General features: G+C 57.7%; 2 protein-coding genes and 1 long non-coding RNA gene across 9 annotated transcripts in view; 2 read left to right on the forward strand and 1 right to left on the reverse strand.

The window, feature by feature from the left end:
- ANTXR1 (ANTXR cell adhesion molecule 1) overlaps positions 1–5,880 on the forward strand; it is a 54,124-nt gene extending 48,244 nt beyond the window's left edge. Inside the window, 2 exon segments of the mRNA XM_059870568.1 lie at positions 2,048–2,266; positions 2,268–5,880. Coding sequence (XP_059726551.1) covers positions 2,048–2,266; positions 2,268–2,312 — 264 coding nt within the window. The 3' untranslated portion in view covers positions 2,313–5,880.
- Positions 5,881–6,974: 1,094 nt separating this feature from the next.
- LOC132339935 (uncharacterized) lies at positions 6,975–7,444 on the forward strand. Its single transcript, XR_009489744.1, has 2 exons — positions 6,975–7,161; positions 7,243–7,444. It is a non-coding gene; the product is annotated as an uncharacterized LOC132339935 (long non-coding RNA).
- Positions 7,445–9,438: 1,994 nt separating this feature from the next.
- Positions 9,439–17,512, reverse strand: part of GFPT1 (glutamine--fructose-6-phosphate transaminase 1) — a 30,290-nt gene continuing 22,216 nt past the window's right edge. For 4 of the 7 annotated variants that reach the window (XM_059870329.1, XM_059870330.1, XM_059870326.1 and 1 more), the window contains 5 exons: positions 16,859–16,973; positions 15,686–15,813; positions 15,339–15,506; positions 14,734–14,895; positions 10,339–14,028 (listed from right to left, as the gene is read on the reverse strand). In XM_059870329.1, coding sequence (XP_059726312.1) covers positions 13,984–14,028; positions 14,734–14,895; positions 15,339–15,506; positions 15,686–15,813; positions 16,859–16,973 — 618 coding nt within the window. In that variant the 3' untranslated portion in view covers positions 10,339–13,983. Of the gene's footprint in view, positions 9,745–10,338; positions 14,029–14,733; positions 14,896–15,338; positions 15,507–15,685; positions 15,814–16,858; positions 16,974–17,512 lie in introns of those variants that run through there. The other 3 variants (XM_059870327.1, XM_059870325.1, XR_009489725.1) reach the window with 2 other exon arrangements.

Raw genomic sequence — 17,512 nt, forward strand, 5'->3', positions numbered from 1 at the left:
GACTTCTGTGAAAGCTTGGCCTGCTGTGCAGGAGGCTTTGAGAGCTCCTCTGCCAGCCCAGAGCAAAAGGAGCATCCAGGGGTGCCCAGGAGGGCTCCCAGGGAGGCTGAGCTGCACAAACAGATGATGAAATTGTGGTTTTGGTGGAGCCAGGCCTGGGGATGGGGGCTCTGGCCTTACAGCAGATGGTTCCAATGAGCCAAGGGAGGTCACAGGGGATTCCTGTGGTCTGCTCGCATTTCCAGGAGACTGGGTTTGCATTCCTGTCAGCATTAATGGGCTTATTTTTATATCAGACAGAGGTGATGCAAATATAGATGCATTTTTTAGAGAACTTTATCACTTTTATACTGGACCACAGGAACCAAACAGTTCCTGCAGTGCCAGCTGCACCCCCTGGGTAAACGTTGCTCTGTCAGGAATTTAGGAGGTTGGCAAAATGTGTTTCAAGCTCAGACCTGGCCAGGAACTCCCCAGTCAGGGAGCAAACTGGGTTTAATTTGTTACTGCACTGCATAAATTGCATTTTCATTTTGTGCTTGGATGGGTGAATGCAGGTACAGAAGGGTGTAAGGAGAGGAAAGGTGCAACAAATTGTGTGTAGGGATGTGTCCTCCCCAAATTAATGAGGATTCAGGGAAAGGAGGGGATTTTGGAGGTTTACTGGTGGGATCTCACCACTGTGAAATCTCCTTCTCTGTCCTTCCTTGTCCCTTTGAATAACCTATTAAATTGTATATAATCTATATTTTTATATATTATATAATCTAGATGATAGGTTATTAAAGAAATGGGTTATTGCAGGGTCTGTGCAGCCCCAGGTGAGCCCTCAGGGCAGGGGATTCCAAACCTGCCAAAATCCCCAGCAAACCTGCTCCCTCTGGCTTTTCTTCACCAGGAAAAACATTTACTTTGGGAGAGGAAAGAGTAAAACAGCAAATAAGCTCGTGCTCAGCAGTCCAACAGCAAAGAAAGGATCCAGAAATGCTCTGGTGCCTCTGGGGATGATTTCATATCCAAAGGAATGAATCCATGACACAGTCATGCTGATTTGACATCCCAGTATTTACAGTGGGATCTTTTGCAGGTGGAACTTGTGAGGGAAAAAAAGGAAAATGACAGCTCAGAGGGCAAAGGTTTTGTTTAAAACTGTACAACAAACTGTAGCCTAGCACCACAGAGCAAGAAAAGCAATTTGTTGGCTCCTGAGGAGCACTGGGGTGTCGAGACACCCTGACGAGGAGGGGATGCATTTCAGGAACAGCTCTGGGCAGGGAAATGTCCCAGCTGAACAAAAATCCCCCTAGCCTGCTGAAGGGTGGGTGGGAAGGTCTGAGAGGTCCCAGCTGTGCCAGGGGTGGGACAGGATGGTCTGAGAGCTCCATCCCATGCCAGAGGGGTGGGACAGGGTGGGATGGGAAGGTCTGAGAGGTCCCAGCCATGGCAGGGGGCACCAGGGGTGGGACAGGATGGTCTGAGAGGTCCCAGCTGTGCCAGGGGTGGGACAGGGTGGTCTGAGAGGTTCCTGCCACACCATGGTGGCACCAGGAGTGGGACAGGGTGGTCTGAGAGGTCCATCCCATGCCAAGGTGGAGGGACAGGATGGTCTGTGAGGTCCCAGCTGTGCCATGGAGGTGGGACAGGGTGGTCTGAGAGCTCCATCCCACACCAGGGTGGTGGCCAAGGGTGAGATGGGAAGGTCTGAGAGCTCCATCCCACGCCAGGGTGGTGGGACAGGATGGTCTGTGAGGTCCCAGCTGTGCCAGGGGTGGGACAGGGTGGTCTGAGAGCTCCATCCCACGCCAGGGTGGTGGGACAGGGTGGGATGGGAAGGTCTGAGAGGTCCCAGCCATGGCAGGGGGCACCAGGAGTGGGACAGGGTGGTCTGTGAGCTCCATCCCATGCCAAGGTGGTGGGACAGGGTGGTCTGTGAGGTCCCAGCTGTGCCATGGAGGTGGGACAGGGTGGTCTGAGAGCTCCATCCCACGCCAGGGTGGTGACAATTCCCCTCCCAGTAACTCCCCCCTCCTCCTCCTCTCTGTTCCAGGGCCGCTGCATCAACTTCACGCGGGTGAAGAACACGGAGACCCCCCCCAAGTACCCCCTGAACAACTCCTACCCCTCTGCCCCCCCCCCAGCGCCCATCTACACCCCCCCGCCCCCCGCCCCCATCTACACGCCCCCTCCCCCCAGCTCCCCCCACGCCCCCTCCCCCTCCTCCACGCTGCCCCCGCTGCCCCCCCCGCCCCAGGCCCCCCCCCCCCGCCCGGGCGCCCCCCCCGTCCCGGCCCCCCCCCCGCCCCACGGCCTGAGGGGTCCAGGGGTCCCCCAGAGCTGTCCCGGGGCTCTGGCAGCAGCACTGTACCCCCAGCCCTGCCCTGGGGGACAGCAGCACCCCCGGCCTCTTCTGGAACCTTCTCCCCCCTGCGCCCCCCTCGAGCAGCAGCGCCACCGACTCTGGAGCCCCGGGAGAGCCCCGGGAGAGACCAGGGAGAGACCAGGGAGAGACCAGGGAGAGCCCCAGGTCCCCCCAGCTGGGCTGTGCCACCTCTGCGTCCCCTGTGCCACCACGGGCACCCTCTGCAGGGCAGGGCTGCACAGGGCTGTCAGCAGGGCAGAGCCCCAGCCACGCTCCTGGGCACACCTGGGCACACCTGGGCACACCTGGGCACACCTGGACACCTGGAGACCTGGTACATCTGGGCATGCCTGGCACACCTTGGTGCACCTGGACACACCTGGACACCCGGCTCACCTGGCACACCTGGACACCTGGGACGCCTGGATGCCTGGTACACCTGGGCATGCCTGCACACCTGGGTGCATCTGGACATACCTGGCCATACCTGGCACTCCTGGGTGCACCTGGACACACCTGGAAACCCGGCACACCTGGGCACACCTGGACACCTGGCACACCTGGCATACCCAGCCATACCTGGACACCTGGCCATACCTGGCACACCTGGGCTCAGCTCGACACCTGGGCTCACCTGGACACCTGGGCACACCTGGGCTCACCTGGCACACCTGGGCTCACCTGGACACCTGGGCTCAGCTGGCACACCTGGCACACCTGGGCACACCTGAGCTCACCTGGCACACCTGGGCTCACCTGGACACCCGGGCTCACCTGGCACACCTGGGCTCACCCGGGCTCACCTGGCACACCTGGGCTCACCTGGCACACCTGGCACACCTGGGCTCACCTGGCACACGTGGACACCTGGGTTTTGGGGGTTTGGGTGTTCTGTTTTCCCTTCCAGAGCAGGTAGCAGTGCCTCCCAGCCCTGGGCAGCCGCAGCAGCCTCAGCCCCTCCTGTCGCAGCCCAGCCCAGCTGGGAGCCAGGCTGCCAGGAAATGCACTGGCTGCATTTCTGCTGCCCCCTGCTCACCTGCAGAGCATGCCCTGCCTCCTGCAGCCCAGGGCAGCCCCCCAGAGCCCCTCCAGCTGTCACCAAGCTCTCTGGAAGCCCCCAGGAGGGAAATGCACCTGTGCAGCTGCAGTTCTGCCAGGAGCAGAGGGTTCCCACCTCCCTTCACACAGAAAGGCTTTGCTAAGCACTGCTGCTGGGAACACCAGTGCTGGCTTTCCCAGCAAAACACGGGGAAAGAGAGGAAATCTCCAGCAGGAAAGGGAATGGGGGGAGAGCCTCAGGGGACACCTGCCCTGGCCCCTCCGGGCAGGGAGAGCAGGGAAGGCCTGGCAGAGCTCCGGGTGCCAGGTGAGGGTCAGCCCTTGGTGAGACCAACCCGGGAGTCCTGAGGGGCTGGGGCTGCAGCAGCCAGGGCTGGGCTCCTCCCTTGGTCCCCTGGTCTGTCTGTGCTCCCCTGGTCACCCCTGGTCTGTCTGTGCTCCCCTGGTCACCCCTGGTCTGTCTGTCCTCCCCTGGTCACCCCTGGTCTGTCTGTGCTCCCCTGGTCACCCCTGGTCTGTCTGTCCTCCCTTGGACACCCCTGGTCTGTCTGTCCTCCCCTGGTCCCCTGGTCTGTCTGTGCTCCCCTGGTCACCCCTGGTCTGTCTGTCCTCCCCTGGTCACCCCTGGTCTGTCTGTCCTCCCTTGGTCCCCTGGTCTGTCTGTCCTCCCTTGGTCCCCTGGTCTGTCTGTGCTCCCTTGGACACCCCTGGTCTGTCTGTCCTCCCTTGGTCCCCTGGTCTGTCTGTCCTCCCCTGGTCCCTTGGTCTGTCTGTGCTCCCCTGGTCACCCCTGGTCTGTCTGTGCTCCCCTGGACACCCCTGGTCTGTCTGTCCTTCCTTGGACACCCTGGTCTGTCTGTCCTTCCTTGGACACCCCTGGTCTGTCTGTCCTCCCTTGGACACCCCTGGTCTGTCTGTGCTCCCCTGGTCTGTCTGTCCTTCCTTGGACACCCCTGGTCTGTCTGTCCTCCCTTGGACACCCCTGGTCTGTCTGTCCTCCCTTGGTCCCCTGGTCTGTCTGTGCTCCCTTGGTCACCCCTGGTCTGTCTGTCCTCCCTTGGTCACCCCTGGTCTGTCTGTCCTCCCTTGGACACCCCTGGTCTGTCTGTGCTCCCTTGGACACCCTGGTCTGTTCTGTGTGCAGGCAGCCCTGGCTCTGCTCCCCCCCTGGTCCCTCTGTTCTCTCTGCAGGTTCTGCTCCCCCTGGTCCCCTGTTCTGTTCTGTTCTGTTCTGTGTGCAGGCAGCACGGAGCAGCCCCTGAGCCCCTGTGCTGCTCCCCCACCCCCTTGTCCCAGCTCCTGCCCCCACAGGACACTGCCAGGGGCAGGGGAAGCTCAGACCCCCTCCAGCTGGGGTGGGATCCCTCGTGGGTGGAGGGGATCTGGGCAGGCAAAGAGCTCCTGGCTTTGGCTTGGCTTGGTTTGGTTTGGACTGCATTGGTTTGGTTGGGTTTGGTTGGGTTTGGTCTGGTTTGGTTGGGTTTGGACTGGATTGGTTTGGTTTGGTTTGGTTTGGTTTGGTTTGGATTGGATTGGTTTGGTTTGGTTGCTATGGTTGCTATGGTTGGGTTTGGTTGCTTTGGTCTGGTTTGGGTTGGTTTGGTTGGTATGGTTAGGTCTGGTTTGGTTGGGTCTGGTTTGGTTGGGTTAGTTTTGGTTTTTTGGTTTGGATTGGTTTGCTTTGGTGTGATTTGGTCTGGTTTGGTTGGGTTGGGTTGGTCTGGTTTGGCCTGGTTTAGTTTGGGCTGGTCTGGTTTAGTTTGGGCTGGCCTGGTCTGGCCTGGTCTGGTCTGGCCTGGTCTGGTCTGGTTTGGCCTGGTCTGGTCTTGTCTGGTTTGGCCTGGTTTGGCCTGGTTTGGCCTGGTTTAGCCTGGTTTGACCTGGTTTGGCCTGGCCTGGTCTGGTTTTCTTGGTGTGGTTGGTTCCACCAGGGAAGGAGAAGACTGGGCTGGTGTAGCACAGGATCCCTGTCCCCCACAGATCCTCAGCATTTCAGAAACGTTTGGGGAGGAAATTGATTTTCCACAAGACAGCATCGAGACTTTTATTTTTATAGGTGTTGGTTAGCCAATAAATTGGTTAATTAATTGGTTAATTAACCAATGAACCTCCTGCTGGGGGGAAATGTAAAAGCTGTGTATTGTCCGTGATGATTTGCAGATGTACAGAGAAATCCTCATTCTCCCCAAACTAAGGGGAAAACCCCAAACCCTGCAGATTTAAGGAAGCAAAGTAAAGCCTAGATCAGGCTAGGAAAAATCAGAATTTTCAAATGCTCCCTTTGTAATCATCCAGTTGAAAAGAATCTAAAACAAGCTCCAAATTCCTGTTGTACATATTGTTGCTGCATGCTTACCATATGTTAGATGGAAGCATTTCCTGTCCCTTGTGGATAAAAGAACATTTTTCAAGTTGTAGTAAATTATTATAAAGCCAATGACATTTCATGGCATGTTATCGTATCAAGCTGTGCTTGTTGTATTTGTTTTTTATGGTTGTATTGCTTTTTGTTTATATATAAATGTACAAATAGTTCCTGTAGTGACGAGCACCTGTTTTACATGGCATTAACTGGGGCAGCTCCAGGCTGCCCAGCCCCTTCCTGCCCCTGGATCTGGCTGGGATGGGCTTTGGTGACCCACAAAAACCAGAGCCTGTCTGCAGGTGAATCTTGTACCTGGTTTGAATTGAGGAAGGAATTCCCAGAGCAGCTGGGGCTGCCCCTGGACCCCTGGGAGTGTCCCCAAGGCCAGGCTGGAGCAGCCTGGACAGTGACAAGTGTCCCTGGCATGGCAGGGGTGGCACTGGGTGGGATTTAAGACCCCTCCCAAGCCCTGCTGGGGCTCTGTGATTTAGGAGCAGCCTAAATCTGGCTGCAGAAGCAGCTCCCAAAAGCCCCTCAGGTGCCTTTAAAAGCCCCCCTCCCTCTTTGCTGCACCCCAGAGATGAAATTAGGGACTCCACGGAAGGCTGGGAGTGGAACCTTGCTCCAGGATTCCAGCCAGCTCCAATTAATGCCAATTAATGCCAATTAATGCCAGTTAATGCCAGTTAATGCCATGTAAATGAGGTCGAAGAGCTGGAGCACCCCCGTGGTGCCTTTGTACCCTGTGTGACCTCTCCCTGCCCAGCCCTGGCTGGAATGGTCCCCACAAAGGCTGGGAAATGCCTCTGCTCCCCTTCCTTCCCAGCCCTGCCCGGGCCTGGCAGCCTCCCGGGGCTGAGCCTCTGACCAAGGCTCAGCTCCTGCCTTATTTTGCTTCATTTTGCTCTGGTTTATTTCACTCTCCTGGCCCACACGAGCTCTGTGGGGGCTCCCTGGTGTGTGGAGGCTCCTCCGCTCCCTGCTGCTTTTGGGGAGGGGCTCAGGGGGGGCTCTGGCAGGTTTGGGGTGACTTGGGGAGGTTTGGGTGACTTTGGGAAGGTTTGGGGTGACTTTGGGAAGGTTTGGGTGACTTGGGGAAGGTTTGGGGTGACTTTGGGAAGGTTTGGGTGACTTTGGGAGGTTTGGGTGACTTTTAAAAGGTTTGGGTGACTTTGGGAGGTTTGGGTGAATTTGGGAAGGTTTGGGTGACTTTGGGAGGTTTGAGGTTACTATGGGAGGTTTTGGTGACTTATAGAAGGTTTGGGTGACTTTGGGAAGGTTTGGGTGACTTGGGGAAGGTTTGAGGTGACTTTGGGAAGGTTTGGGTGACTTTGGGAGGTTTGGGGTGACTTTGGGAAGGTTTGGGTGACTTGGGGAGGTTTGGGGTGACTTTGGGAAGGTTTGGGTGACTTTGGGAGGTTTGGGGTGACTTTGGGAAGGTCTGGGGTGACTTGGGGAGGTTTGGGGGGCAGGGGAGCAGCTCGGGGCTGGTTTGGCTGCCTCTCCATTTGAGGTTTGCTGTTGGTGGTGCTGGCAGCTCGGGGCTGTGCAGGGATGTTTCACCCTCTGTGTGTTGCATGTTCAATGTGTCCTTTGTTAAACGCAGTCATTACTCCTGATTGCTGGCCTTGATGTTATTATTAAAGAGTGCACAAACCTCCCGTGGGCTCTGAGCCATTCCTTGCCAAGCCTGGGCACTGAATTTTCACTGATTTTCACAGACTGGTTTTTCATTGTGCTGGGAACTCACGCTTGGAGCTTTTCCTCCCAAAGCCCAGAGCACTCCTGACACAAAACCTGATTTTTTTGGATGGGACAGAGCCTGAAGTGTCCCTTCCTGCCACAATGGATTTCACACCAAGTGGCTCAGGCACCTTTAGCAGGGCACAGCCACCACCAGGAATAACCAAGCTTCCACTGGCAGGGAAAGAAATTGCTTTTTTCCCCCCAAATTTGGCAGAGGAAGCCCCAAAAGTGAGTCAGAGATAAAGGTTTGTGTGGGGCTGATGGAAATGCCAGACAGAGCATCCTCTCTCTGGGTCATGCCTCTTTTCCTTTCAGAAACAGCTATAAAATAACTTATTAAAAAATACCAGGAGTGGGAAATAAATCATCCTGGATGCAGACAGTGGCTGAAAGTCTGTGGCACCCTGCCAGAACTTGTAGATTATTTAAATGTTTTTTAATAGTCAAATGTTTTGGAGGATCCTTCCTGGTAATGTGGGAAGGAAAAATGTCTTGGAGAGGTGCAGGGCAGGAGGGAGATGTTTTCTCATGTCACAGAAATGTCTTGGAGAGGTGCAGGGCAGGAGGGAGATGTTTTCTCATGTCACAGAAATGTCTTGGAGAGGGGCAGGGCAGGAGGGGAGATGTTTTCTCGTGCCACGGGTCAGTGTGAGGAGCTGTCCCCTCCTGCAGGGCCCGTGCTGGCCCGTGCTGGATGTGCCCAGAGCTGCAGCCTGAGCAGGAATTCTGCATTTCTGAGCAGGAATTCAGTCCTGGGGCTCTTCCACAGCTGCAGGGATTGACAGGGGTGGAGAAACCAAAAACCCCACAGGACTGGGAACCTGAGCTGGGCCATGAGGGAACTGCTGCTCCCAAGGAAAGAGGGGATTGCAGAATTCCACCCCCCAAACCCCCCCAAACCCTCCCCGGCACCCCCAGGGGGGTGAGGGGCTTCCAGAAGATTCTTTGTGCTGCTCCCCTGCTGCCCCCGTGCTCGGGGGGGCTGCTGGGGGATCTTCTCCAGGTTTTTCTGACTCAGTGGAAAGTCTGTGGGAAAGGAAAAGCCTTGGGAATGTCTGGGAAAGGAAAAGCCTTGGGAATGTCTGCATTCCTTCAGCCTGTGAAATGTGAGATGTATGGGAAATAATGTGTGCAGCAGCATTCCCATGGAATATCCCAGCTGGATATGCAATATTCCCATGGTAATATTACCTGGGAATATCTCAGCTTGGAATTGAATATTCCCATGGAATATCCCAGTTTGGAATGCAATATTCCCTGGGAATATCCCAGTTTGGAATGCAATATTCCCATGGTAATATTCCTTGGGAATATCCCAGTTTGGAATTTAATATTCCCATGGAATATCCCAGCTTGGAATGCACTATTCCCTGGGAATATCCCAGTTTGGAATGCAATACTCCAATGGGAATATCCCAGCTTGGAATGCAATATTCCCTGGGAATATCCCAGTTTGGAATGCAATACTCCAATGGGAATATCCCAGTTTGGAATGCACTGTGGGGCCCCTGCTGCTCTTTGGGCCCCGGTGAGGTTTCCCTGCTCCCAGGATCTTGCTGTGGAGATCCCAGCAGGGTTTTGGGCTGGACTGGGGTGTTTGTGACCCCAGTTATTTCTGACCTGTCCTGCCCCCGTGTCTGGGGCGTTGAACAAGGTGCAGGAGTGTCCAGCCAGGCCCTGGTGACAAAGCCACCACAGGGCTGGGGACCCTGAGCTCTGACGGGGGGGCTGTGAGCCCAGAGCCCAGAAGTGAGCAGGGAAAAGGGGGAGCAGGGAAAAGGGGGAGCAGGGAAAAGGGGGAGTAGGGAGGGAGCTCGGCTCTGTCTCCCAGCAGGAAGGAGCCACCCAAGCAGAGACAGACTGGCACTTCTGGAGCAAAGCACCCCCTTGTGCTCTGCCAGCCGAGAGAATCCCTGCAGACTTTTATTGCTTAAAACTGCACAGGAGGAGAACTGCAGTGCGAACACAAGCAGCGAGCAGTGACCCCTGGGGGTGCCACCTCCCCGGGGCTGTCACCTCCCCATTTGTGTCACCTCCCCAGGGTGGCTCTGGGCTTTGTTCAGGGCTGGTGGCCCCGGCCGGTGCCACCTGGGCAGGTGTCCTGTCGGGGCTGCCCCGCTCACCGCTGGCTCCGCGCTCTCCTCAGCCCCGCGGGCGCGGCGGCAGCTCCGGGGCAGGGCCGGGCTCAGTCTCGGGAGGCAGCGATGCGATCCACCTGCAGAAGGGACCACAACACACAGCTCCACCTGCAGAAGGGACAGGGGGCCATAAAAACACCAGCTCCACCTTCCAGGGCTGGAATTCCAGGGTTCTGTCCCTCTGAGGAAATGGGTGGGACTTCCATGAGGAAGGGGATGGAATTCCAAGTGGGATTCCAGGGTTCTGTCCCCCTGGGATTCCCTGGCAAAGGCAGCCAGGTGTGTTTTGGCCCTGAGCCCTTGCTCTGAGCTGAGCCTCGGGGTCCAGCCCAGCCTCACCCACCCAGGGCCCTCCTGGAGCTGTGGGTGACACTCACTGAGCCAGGGCTGGGCTGGGCTGTCTTGGTGACAATTAAATAATTCAGTGAGAATTAAGGTGCAGGATCTACCTCAGGGGATCTCACAGGCTTTCTTGGAGAGAGGGAAAACCCCCACCTGGGACAGGGCAGGTGAAATAGGAGAAATGAAATGCTGAATCTGACCCAGAACAGCCTCACTGGGCAGGAGAGGGGCGAGCTAAGCCCTGAGGTTTTCTGCTTTCTGCACCCATCCTTAAACCTCCCCGGGTTACCTCTGTCCTCAGTGCATTTAACTAAAGACCAGCAATTCCATTTGGTTAATGTAGGGCACTTGATTTTATTCAAAGGGTGAGATACAAAAAAGTAAGCAAAGAGACAAAACCCAAATGATAACAAACACTACAGACAGAGTAAGACATCTCCTGCTACAGCACACGACAAACACAGCCTGGTCCCACAGCCCCAGCCAGCTGGATATGTACAGCACAGGATCTACAGGGGACAAATGTGGGTTTGCCACTCAAATGTCTATTTACAGAAACTGAATTGAAGGCAAGTAAGTTTTCTTTCCTTTTTTTGTTTTTGTTTTTGTTTGTTTTTTTTTTTTTTTGCCAACCCAAATACTTCTGTTTCTTCTTCTTCCTGTCCTGGTGAAGAGGAGGGACTCCATGCTTTGAGGCAAGTTTGGTACATTCAGGTAGGGTCTAAAATTAGCCACAGCTAAACACGGACCTGCTACTTAAGCTACTTAATTTCATCCCCTCCCTCCATCCCACAGGGCCACCAGGCACCTGCTTGTGGCACCAGGGACAGCTGGGGACAGCCAGGGAGGGGCCAGCCCCAGTTCTGCCCAGCTCTGGGCTGGTTTGTGCCTCCAGAGGCTTCACCTGCAGCTCAGGCAGAGCTCAGTGCCTGGGCTGGGCTCAAGGCTCAGCCTGGGCTTCTGTTCAGGAAAGGCTCTGGGTGCTGGTCTGGCTCTCTCAGCACAGGGGGCTGAGCCTGGCCCAGCACGGGGGGTCCAGGCAGCTTTTTGGGCAGCAGGGGGTCCCCAGGGGCCCCAGGAGCTGCCCTGCCCAGCCCCAGGCACTGATGGGCTCTGCACAGAAAATCTGGGGAAAAAACTGCCCACAGCCCTTGTGCAGCAGAGCCAGGGGAAAACCCAAACCTTCCTGGCTGCAGAGATTCCATGAGCAGGTTAGACCTGCCGGGCAGAAAGGTGGGCTGAGCTTGGGGAACCTGCTGAGTTTCTGGGAATTCAACCCCCAGGAGCTCAGGGCTTCCCTCTGAGCCCGTGCAGGTGAGGAGCAGAGCTGCTCACACCAGAAGGGTCTGAGACCACGCTGGGCAGGAGCAGGAGCTGCTGCTCCAGGTGGCAAAGGCCTCGGTCTGCATTTACCTGTGGCTCCATTTCAGAGACAGGGCTACTGAACTTTTCAATCCTCAGTGAGGAAGGAGAGAATTGCACTGGCTCAGTAAGCAAAACATTCATTTGGGAGAGCAGAAGACTGACTGGCTGTTAATAAATACCACGAGACATCCTAAAAGTTTTCTAAGGGACAGAGAAACATCATCTGTTCAGAAATGCAACAGGGACAGAATGAGGTAAGGAAAGGCAGAAAGAGTCCTTTGTACATTCCCACTTCACACTGCATGGCAACAACAGCAAGGAGCTGTGAGGGGCTCCGTGCCACGCCCAGCAGGGAAACTCCTCACACAGGTGAGCTGCAGAGCACCCCTGGGGGCCGAGCCCTCAGCACCCCTGGTTCTGGCAGAGTTTGGCAGCAGGAGGGGGGCTCTGCCTGTCCCTGAGCCAGCAGCTGCAGGGAGCAGGGCTGGTGAGGCACAGCACCCTCCCAGAGAGCTCAGCACGAGCCCCAGCCCCACGGGACCCTCCTAACTCAGATCTTTGGTCCTCTGTGCAGCCAGCTCTCACCAGGGCTCACAGCCTGCACCAGCCCTCTGCTGAGCCCTGCCCCAGGGCTGGCTGCCCCTGCTCTGTGCCAGGCAGCCTGGAAGCAAGGCTGGCTGCAGGGGCACAGAAAAGGGCCTTAATCATCCCCTCGTGGGGATTTTAATTAATATTAATTAACAGGTGCTGTTCTGAGAGCAAAGGATGGGGCACTGCACATCCCTGGGCCAGGGGGAGCCCAGCCTGGACCCAGCCCTGCAGGGCTTCTGAAGCAAGCTGAGGAGGAGGAGGAGGAGGAAGAGCAGCTCTCTCCCACCCGTGAGCATTGCACAATTTGCTTTTCCTCCATCCCCCCCTGCAGAGAAGCAGGGAGGGGCCCAGGGGATGTTGGGGCACAGCTGTGCCAGGGCAGGGCCTCACTCCCAGCATTTCCCACCCTGCTCCCACACAGACACTGGCAGCAGCACCTGCTCACCAATGAGCTGATGGGACAGGTAACAAACACGGGCACTGGCCCTGAGGAGCTCTTCAGGCACTCAGCATTTCCTTCTCATCACCTGAGCCTCTGCTGGCACTGAGCTGAGTCCCTGGGGCTGGTCCAAAGCAGAACCCCAGAGTCTGGGAACACCCCTGTGCCAGGGGACTGGGCACTCCCCAGGTGCTAGAGCCATTTCTGGGGCAGTAAACCACCTGGGACTGGGCACTCCCCAGGTGCTAGAGCCATTTCTGGGGCAGTAAAGCACCTGGGACTGGGCACTCCCCAGGTGCTAGAGCCATTTCTGGGGCAGTAAACCACCTGGGACTGGGCACTCCCCAGGTGCTAGAGCCATTTCTGGGGCAGTAAACCACCTGGGACTGGGCACTCCCCAGGTGCTAGAGCCATTTCTGGGGCAGTAAAGCACCTGGAATGTTCCCCAGCACCACTTCACACCCTGGGCATGGTCTGACAGTGCCTGTGGAAAGCCAATTCAAACCCCAGCAGGATGGCAGGGAATTCACCTTCCCACATTAGGAAACACTGATAGCTGCCCTCTGGTGACTCTGGAAGTCAGGGTTTCAGTCCTGAAGGTGACTTTCCTGTGTCATTCTGAGTATTTTCTGTGTCATTTTAGATTCTCTTCAAGCTTGTCACAGAAAAACTACCAAGGTAATTTCTTTAGGTAATTCCTTAATTACCAAGGTAATTTTCAAAGGATATTTCTGTCGTGTTTATGGAGCCTTTTTATCCCCTTCAGGTGTGTCACAGAGCTGGGTCACCCAGGTGTGCCACACCCAGGTGTGTCACAGCCACGTGTGTCACAGCCAGGTGTGCCACAGCCAGGTGTGCTCTCAGTTCCAGGGGATATCCTCAGCACAGCAAAAGCCCCCTTGTTTTAACAGCCCCAAGCAGCAGCAGCAGCAGCAGCAGCTCAGAGCCAGCCCTGGCCACCCCTGTGCCCTCAGCCCTGGCCCTGCTGGGTCCCCTGGCCACCGTGGCTAGGAGATTGTCACTTGCTCTGGATTTGGCATGGATTAAACCCCTCTGGAGCAGCATCCCCTCCCTGGCACCTGCCCCAGGTGCCCAGGCTGTGCCAGCTCAGCTGAATTCCTGAGGCAGAGCTCACCCCAAGGCTTGCCTGCAGTTTCCTTCACTGGTGAAACTCCTGCCCAGCTCTTGCTCCAGTTGTGTGTCCTGCTGTCCTGAGGGCACCACAGGGCACTGAGAATTCCTTCAGAGCTTTCCCAGCAGTGACTGGAGTGAGCCACGCTGGGAAGGGACAGTGACACCAGCTCAGAGTAACCCCTCACCTGGAGGACTCAGCAATCTTTAAGGAAAACCATTTAACATCTTTCATGGAAGTCTATAGATGAAAAAAACCCAGAGCTATTGATGTAGCACGTGGAATCAACTGGACAAGCACTAATGCAATGGAATCATGGTGATCTTGTACACAAACAACGATTTACCAAAATAAGATTTACCTAGGGGGCTTTAAAATCGAGTTATTTTGGTACCAAAAAAAGTCTTTCATTTAATTCCCCTTTGCCCCTATGATTCAGATGATCTTTCACTCTACAGTTACGGACTTGGCCAGATTTCTTGGAAAATCAACCTGCAGAGAGGGAGGAGAAAGAACAGGCTGGTGAGTATGCACACACTTGCTTTGTTTGTTTGTGTAGAACTCTGTGACCTGTGGAACGTCTGCTCTGCCTCCCAGCTGAAACCAATCCAACACATTCTCACCCTCATTTTCTGCCACTCAGTGCAGGAAAAGAAAGCCCACAGCCCTGATTGTTAGAGCTCCAGGCCAGAGCTGGGCAGAGCTTCAGCCCAGGCTGCTCCAGGGCCCAGAGGTCACTGACAGCAGGCAGGGGCCAGTGTCTGCATTCAGACCAAAGAGCGACCCCCAAACTGCCAAACACACCTGGGGGACACTGGGGGACACTGGGGGACACCAAAGCTGCAGTCTGGCCTCTGAGCTCCTCCCAAGAGCAGAGGGCTCGTGGCCAGCATGGCCCTGCAGCCCTGCAGAGGCTGCAGCAAGGTGTGCAGTGTCTCTGTCCCTTCCCTTCCCTCCAGCTCCCTGGCAGCCCTGCAGAGCCTGCCTGCTCCCACCACTCACCCCCGGGCCTCCTCCAGCCCTGCACTGGCCACAGCTGGCCACAGCTGGCCCTGGGCCCTGCAGCAGCTCAAGCAGTGGCACAGAGAAGCCCCCAGCCCTGCAGCAGCCCTGCAGCAGCCCCAGCCCTGCAGCAGCCCCCTGCAGCCCCCTGCAGCCCCCTGCAGCCCCGGCAGGCAGGGAGGGTGCTGTACTCACATCGTAGCCCCGGAGCACGGCCAGGTGGAAGGCCAGCAGCTGCAGGGGGATGACGCTCAGGATGCCCTGCAGGCAATCCACCGAGTGGGGCACTTTGATTGTCCTTTTGTTGTTCTTGATGGTCTCGATGTCCTCCTTGTCACAAATCACCACGGGCCGGCCCTGCAACACAGGGCAGGGGCTGGGGAAGCACATCTGGGGGGCTCCTCCCTGCCAGTGGCAAATCTATTGCTTAACCTAGAGCCAAGCAGCTCCAGTGCCCTGGGGGTATTTAAGGGTTAAACAGACCAGGCCAGGCTTCTGCCCTTGCTGCAAGGACTGCTGTGAGATGCCCAAAGTATTCCCTGAGCTCACAGGTGGGCAGTGACACCCAGGTGAGCAGAATGGGTGGCTGTGAGTGACTTTCTATCAGAAGCAGCCCCTCTGGAGCCCTGCAGACACCCAGGTGAGCAGTTCCTGTCAGAAGCAGCCCCTCTGGAGCCCTGCAGACACCCAGGTGAGCAGTTCCTGTCAGAAGCAGCCCCTCTGGAGCTCTGCAGACACCCAGGTGAGCAGTTCCTGTCAGAAGCAGCCCCTCTGGAGCCCTGCAGCCCCCCAGCCCTCACCTGCCGTGCAATGACCTGCTGCAGAGCATTCTGGCACTTGGCATAGGTGTGGTCTCTCATGATGATCATGATCACAGGCATCAGCTTGTCCACCAGGGCCAGGGGGCCGTGCTTCAGCTCCCCAGCCAGGATCCCCTCCGAGTGCATGTAGGTGATTTCTTTGATTTTCTGCAGGGGGGAGAGAATTCATTACACTTTGAGCAACCTCGTCGTGGTTTTTAACCAGCTCTGTGAGTTCTTTAAACACAGGACCTTCCCAAGGCTGCACCCCCAGCTGCACCTGGAGCCAGGTGTGGTTGCAGAGCTCTGAGATGTGGCTGTGTGAGCCACCAAGCACAGAATCTTACCAAGGCTCCCTCCAGACACGTGGCGTAGTGGTAGCCACGTCCCATGATGAGCACAGACTTCTGGTGGTACAGCTCTGTGGCCAGCTTCTGGATCTCATCATCCATGCTCAGCACCTCTTTAATCAGGTCTGGAGGGGAGGCAAAGCCCAGCCTGAGTGTGCTTGCACCCCACTCAGCCCCACAGCCAGCAGGGACCTGTAAAACCCCGGGCTCAGAGCTGGACTGGCCCAGCTTGGTGGCCTGGGGGCACCTGAGGGAACGTGGCCACAAGGAACTGAGACAGCTCTGCCACCCTCCCTGCAAGGCCCAGCCCTAAGCTCTGTCCCTCCCTGCAGATCTGCTGGGCTCCCCCTGCCCAGATCCAGCCCAGCTGGGCTCCCCCTGCCCTGCCCAGCCCAGCTGGGCTCCCCCTGCCCAGACCCAGCCCAGCTGAGCTCCCCCTGCCCAGACCCAGCCCAGCTGAGCTCCCCCTGCCCAGGCCCAGCCCAGCTGGGCTCCCCCTGCCCCAGACCCAGCCCAGCTGGGCTCCCCCTGCCCAGGCTCAGCCCAGCTGGGCTCCCCCTGCCCAGCCCAGCCCAGCTGAGCTCCCCCTGCCCAGATCCAGCCCAGCTGGGCTCCCCCTGCCCAGATCCAGCCCAGCTGGGCTCCCCCTGCCCAGCCCCAGCCCAGCTGGGCTCCCCCTGCCCAGACCCAGCCCAGCTGGGCTCCCCCTGCCCAGACCCAGCCCAGCTGGGCTCCCCCTGCCCAGGCCCAGCCCAGCTGAGCTCCCCCTGCCCAGATCCAGCCCAGCTGAGCTCCCCCTGCCCAGCCCAGCCCAGCTGGGCTCCCCCTGCCCAGGCCCAGCCCAGCTGGGCTCCCCCTGCCCAGATCCAGCCCAGCTGAGCTCCCCCTGCCCAGCCCAGCCCAGCTGGGCTCCCCCTGCCCAGGCCCAGCCCAGCTGGGCTCCCCCTGCCCAGATCCAGCCCAGCTGGGCTCCCCCTGCCCAGGCCCAGCCCAGCTGGGCTCCCCCTGCCCAGGCCCAGCCCAGCTGGGCTCCCCCTGCCCAGACCCAGCCCAGCTGGGCTCCCCCTGCCCAGATCCAGCCCAGCTGGGCTCCCCCTGCCCAGCCCAGCCCAGCTGGGCTCCCCCTGCCCAGACCCAGCCCAGCTGGGCTCCCCCTGCCCCAGGTCCTACCTGGCAGCCCCTTGAGCCCCCTCATGATCTCCTTGCGCCGCTCCTGCATGGAGATCCTGTCGTCACACATCATCAGGGCAAACATCACCAGGGACACGAACTGGCTGGTGTAGGCCTGCAGGGCACACAGGAGGGCACTGCTGCACCTCACACGGGGAACCCCAGCCCAGCTTTTGCTCTCCAAGAGGCAGCTTGGGTTCCCAGCCAGCAGCAGAAACAAACCTGGGCTCAGCAGGCAGGTCTCACCAGGCAGGTCTCACCTGGGCAGGTCTCACCTGGGCAGGTCTCACCTGGGCTCTCCTCCCAGCCCAGGGGGTTCAGACACAGCAAACCCAGATTTTACATTGCCCATGCCAGCCCTGCCTTGTGCCCATGGCCTGCCTGGCTGGCTGGCAGTGACCCCTGAGAGCAGCAGGCACTGCCTGGAGCTCTCTGGGGAAGCCCAGCACCACCAAGCCCAGCCAGCTGGGATTGTTCTGGCCCACGCTCAGGGAACACAAAGGCAGCTGTGACTTCCCAGCTCCCTTCCTCAGGAACAGCCTAAACCTGAGCCTGAACTCCTGCCCTGCCTTTGGGGGTAATCCCTGCCCAGGCAGGGGACAGGAGGGGTCCCAGCAGGGCAGGAATGGTCACAGGGACACCTGGGGGACACCT

The sequence above is a fragment of the Haemorhous mexicanus genome, chromosome 30 (genome assembly GCF_027477595.1).
Source record: "Haemorhous mexicanus isolate bHaeMex1 chromosome 30, bHaeMex1.pri, whole genome shotgun sequence".
Lineage (NCBI taxonomy): Eukaryota > Metazoa > Chordata > Aves > Passeriformes > Fringillidae > Haemorhous > Haemorhous mexicanus.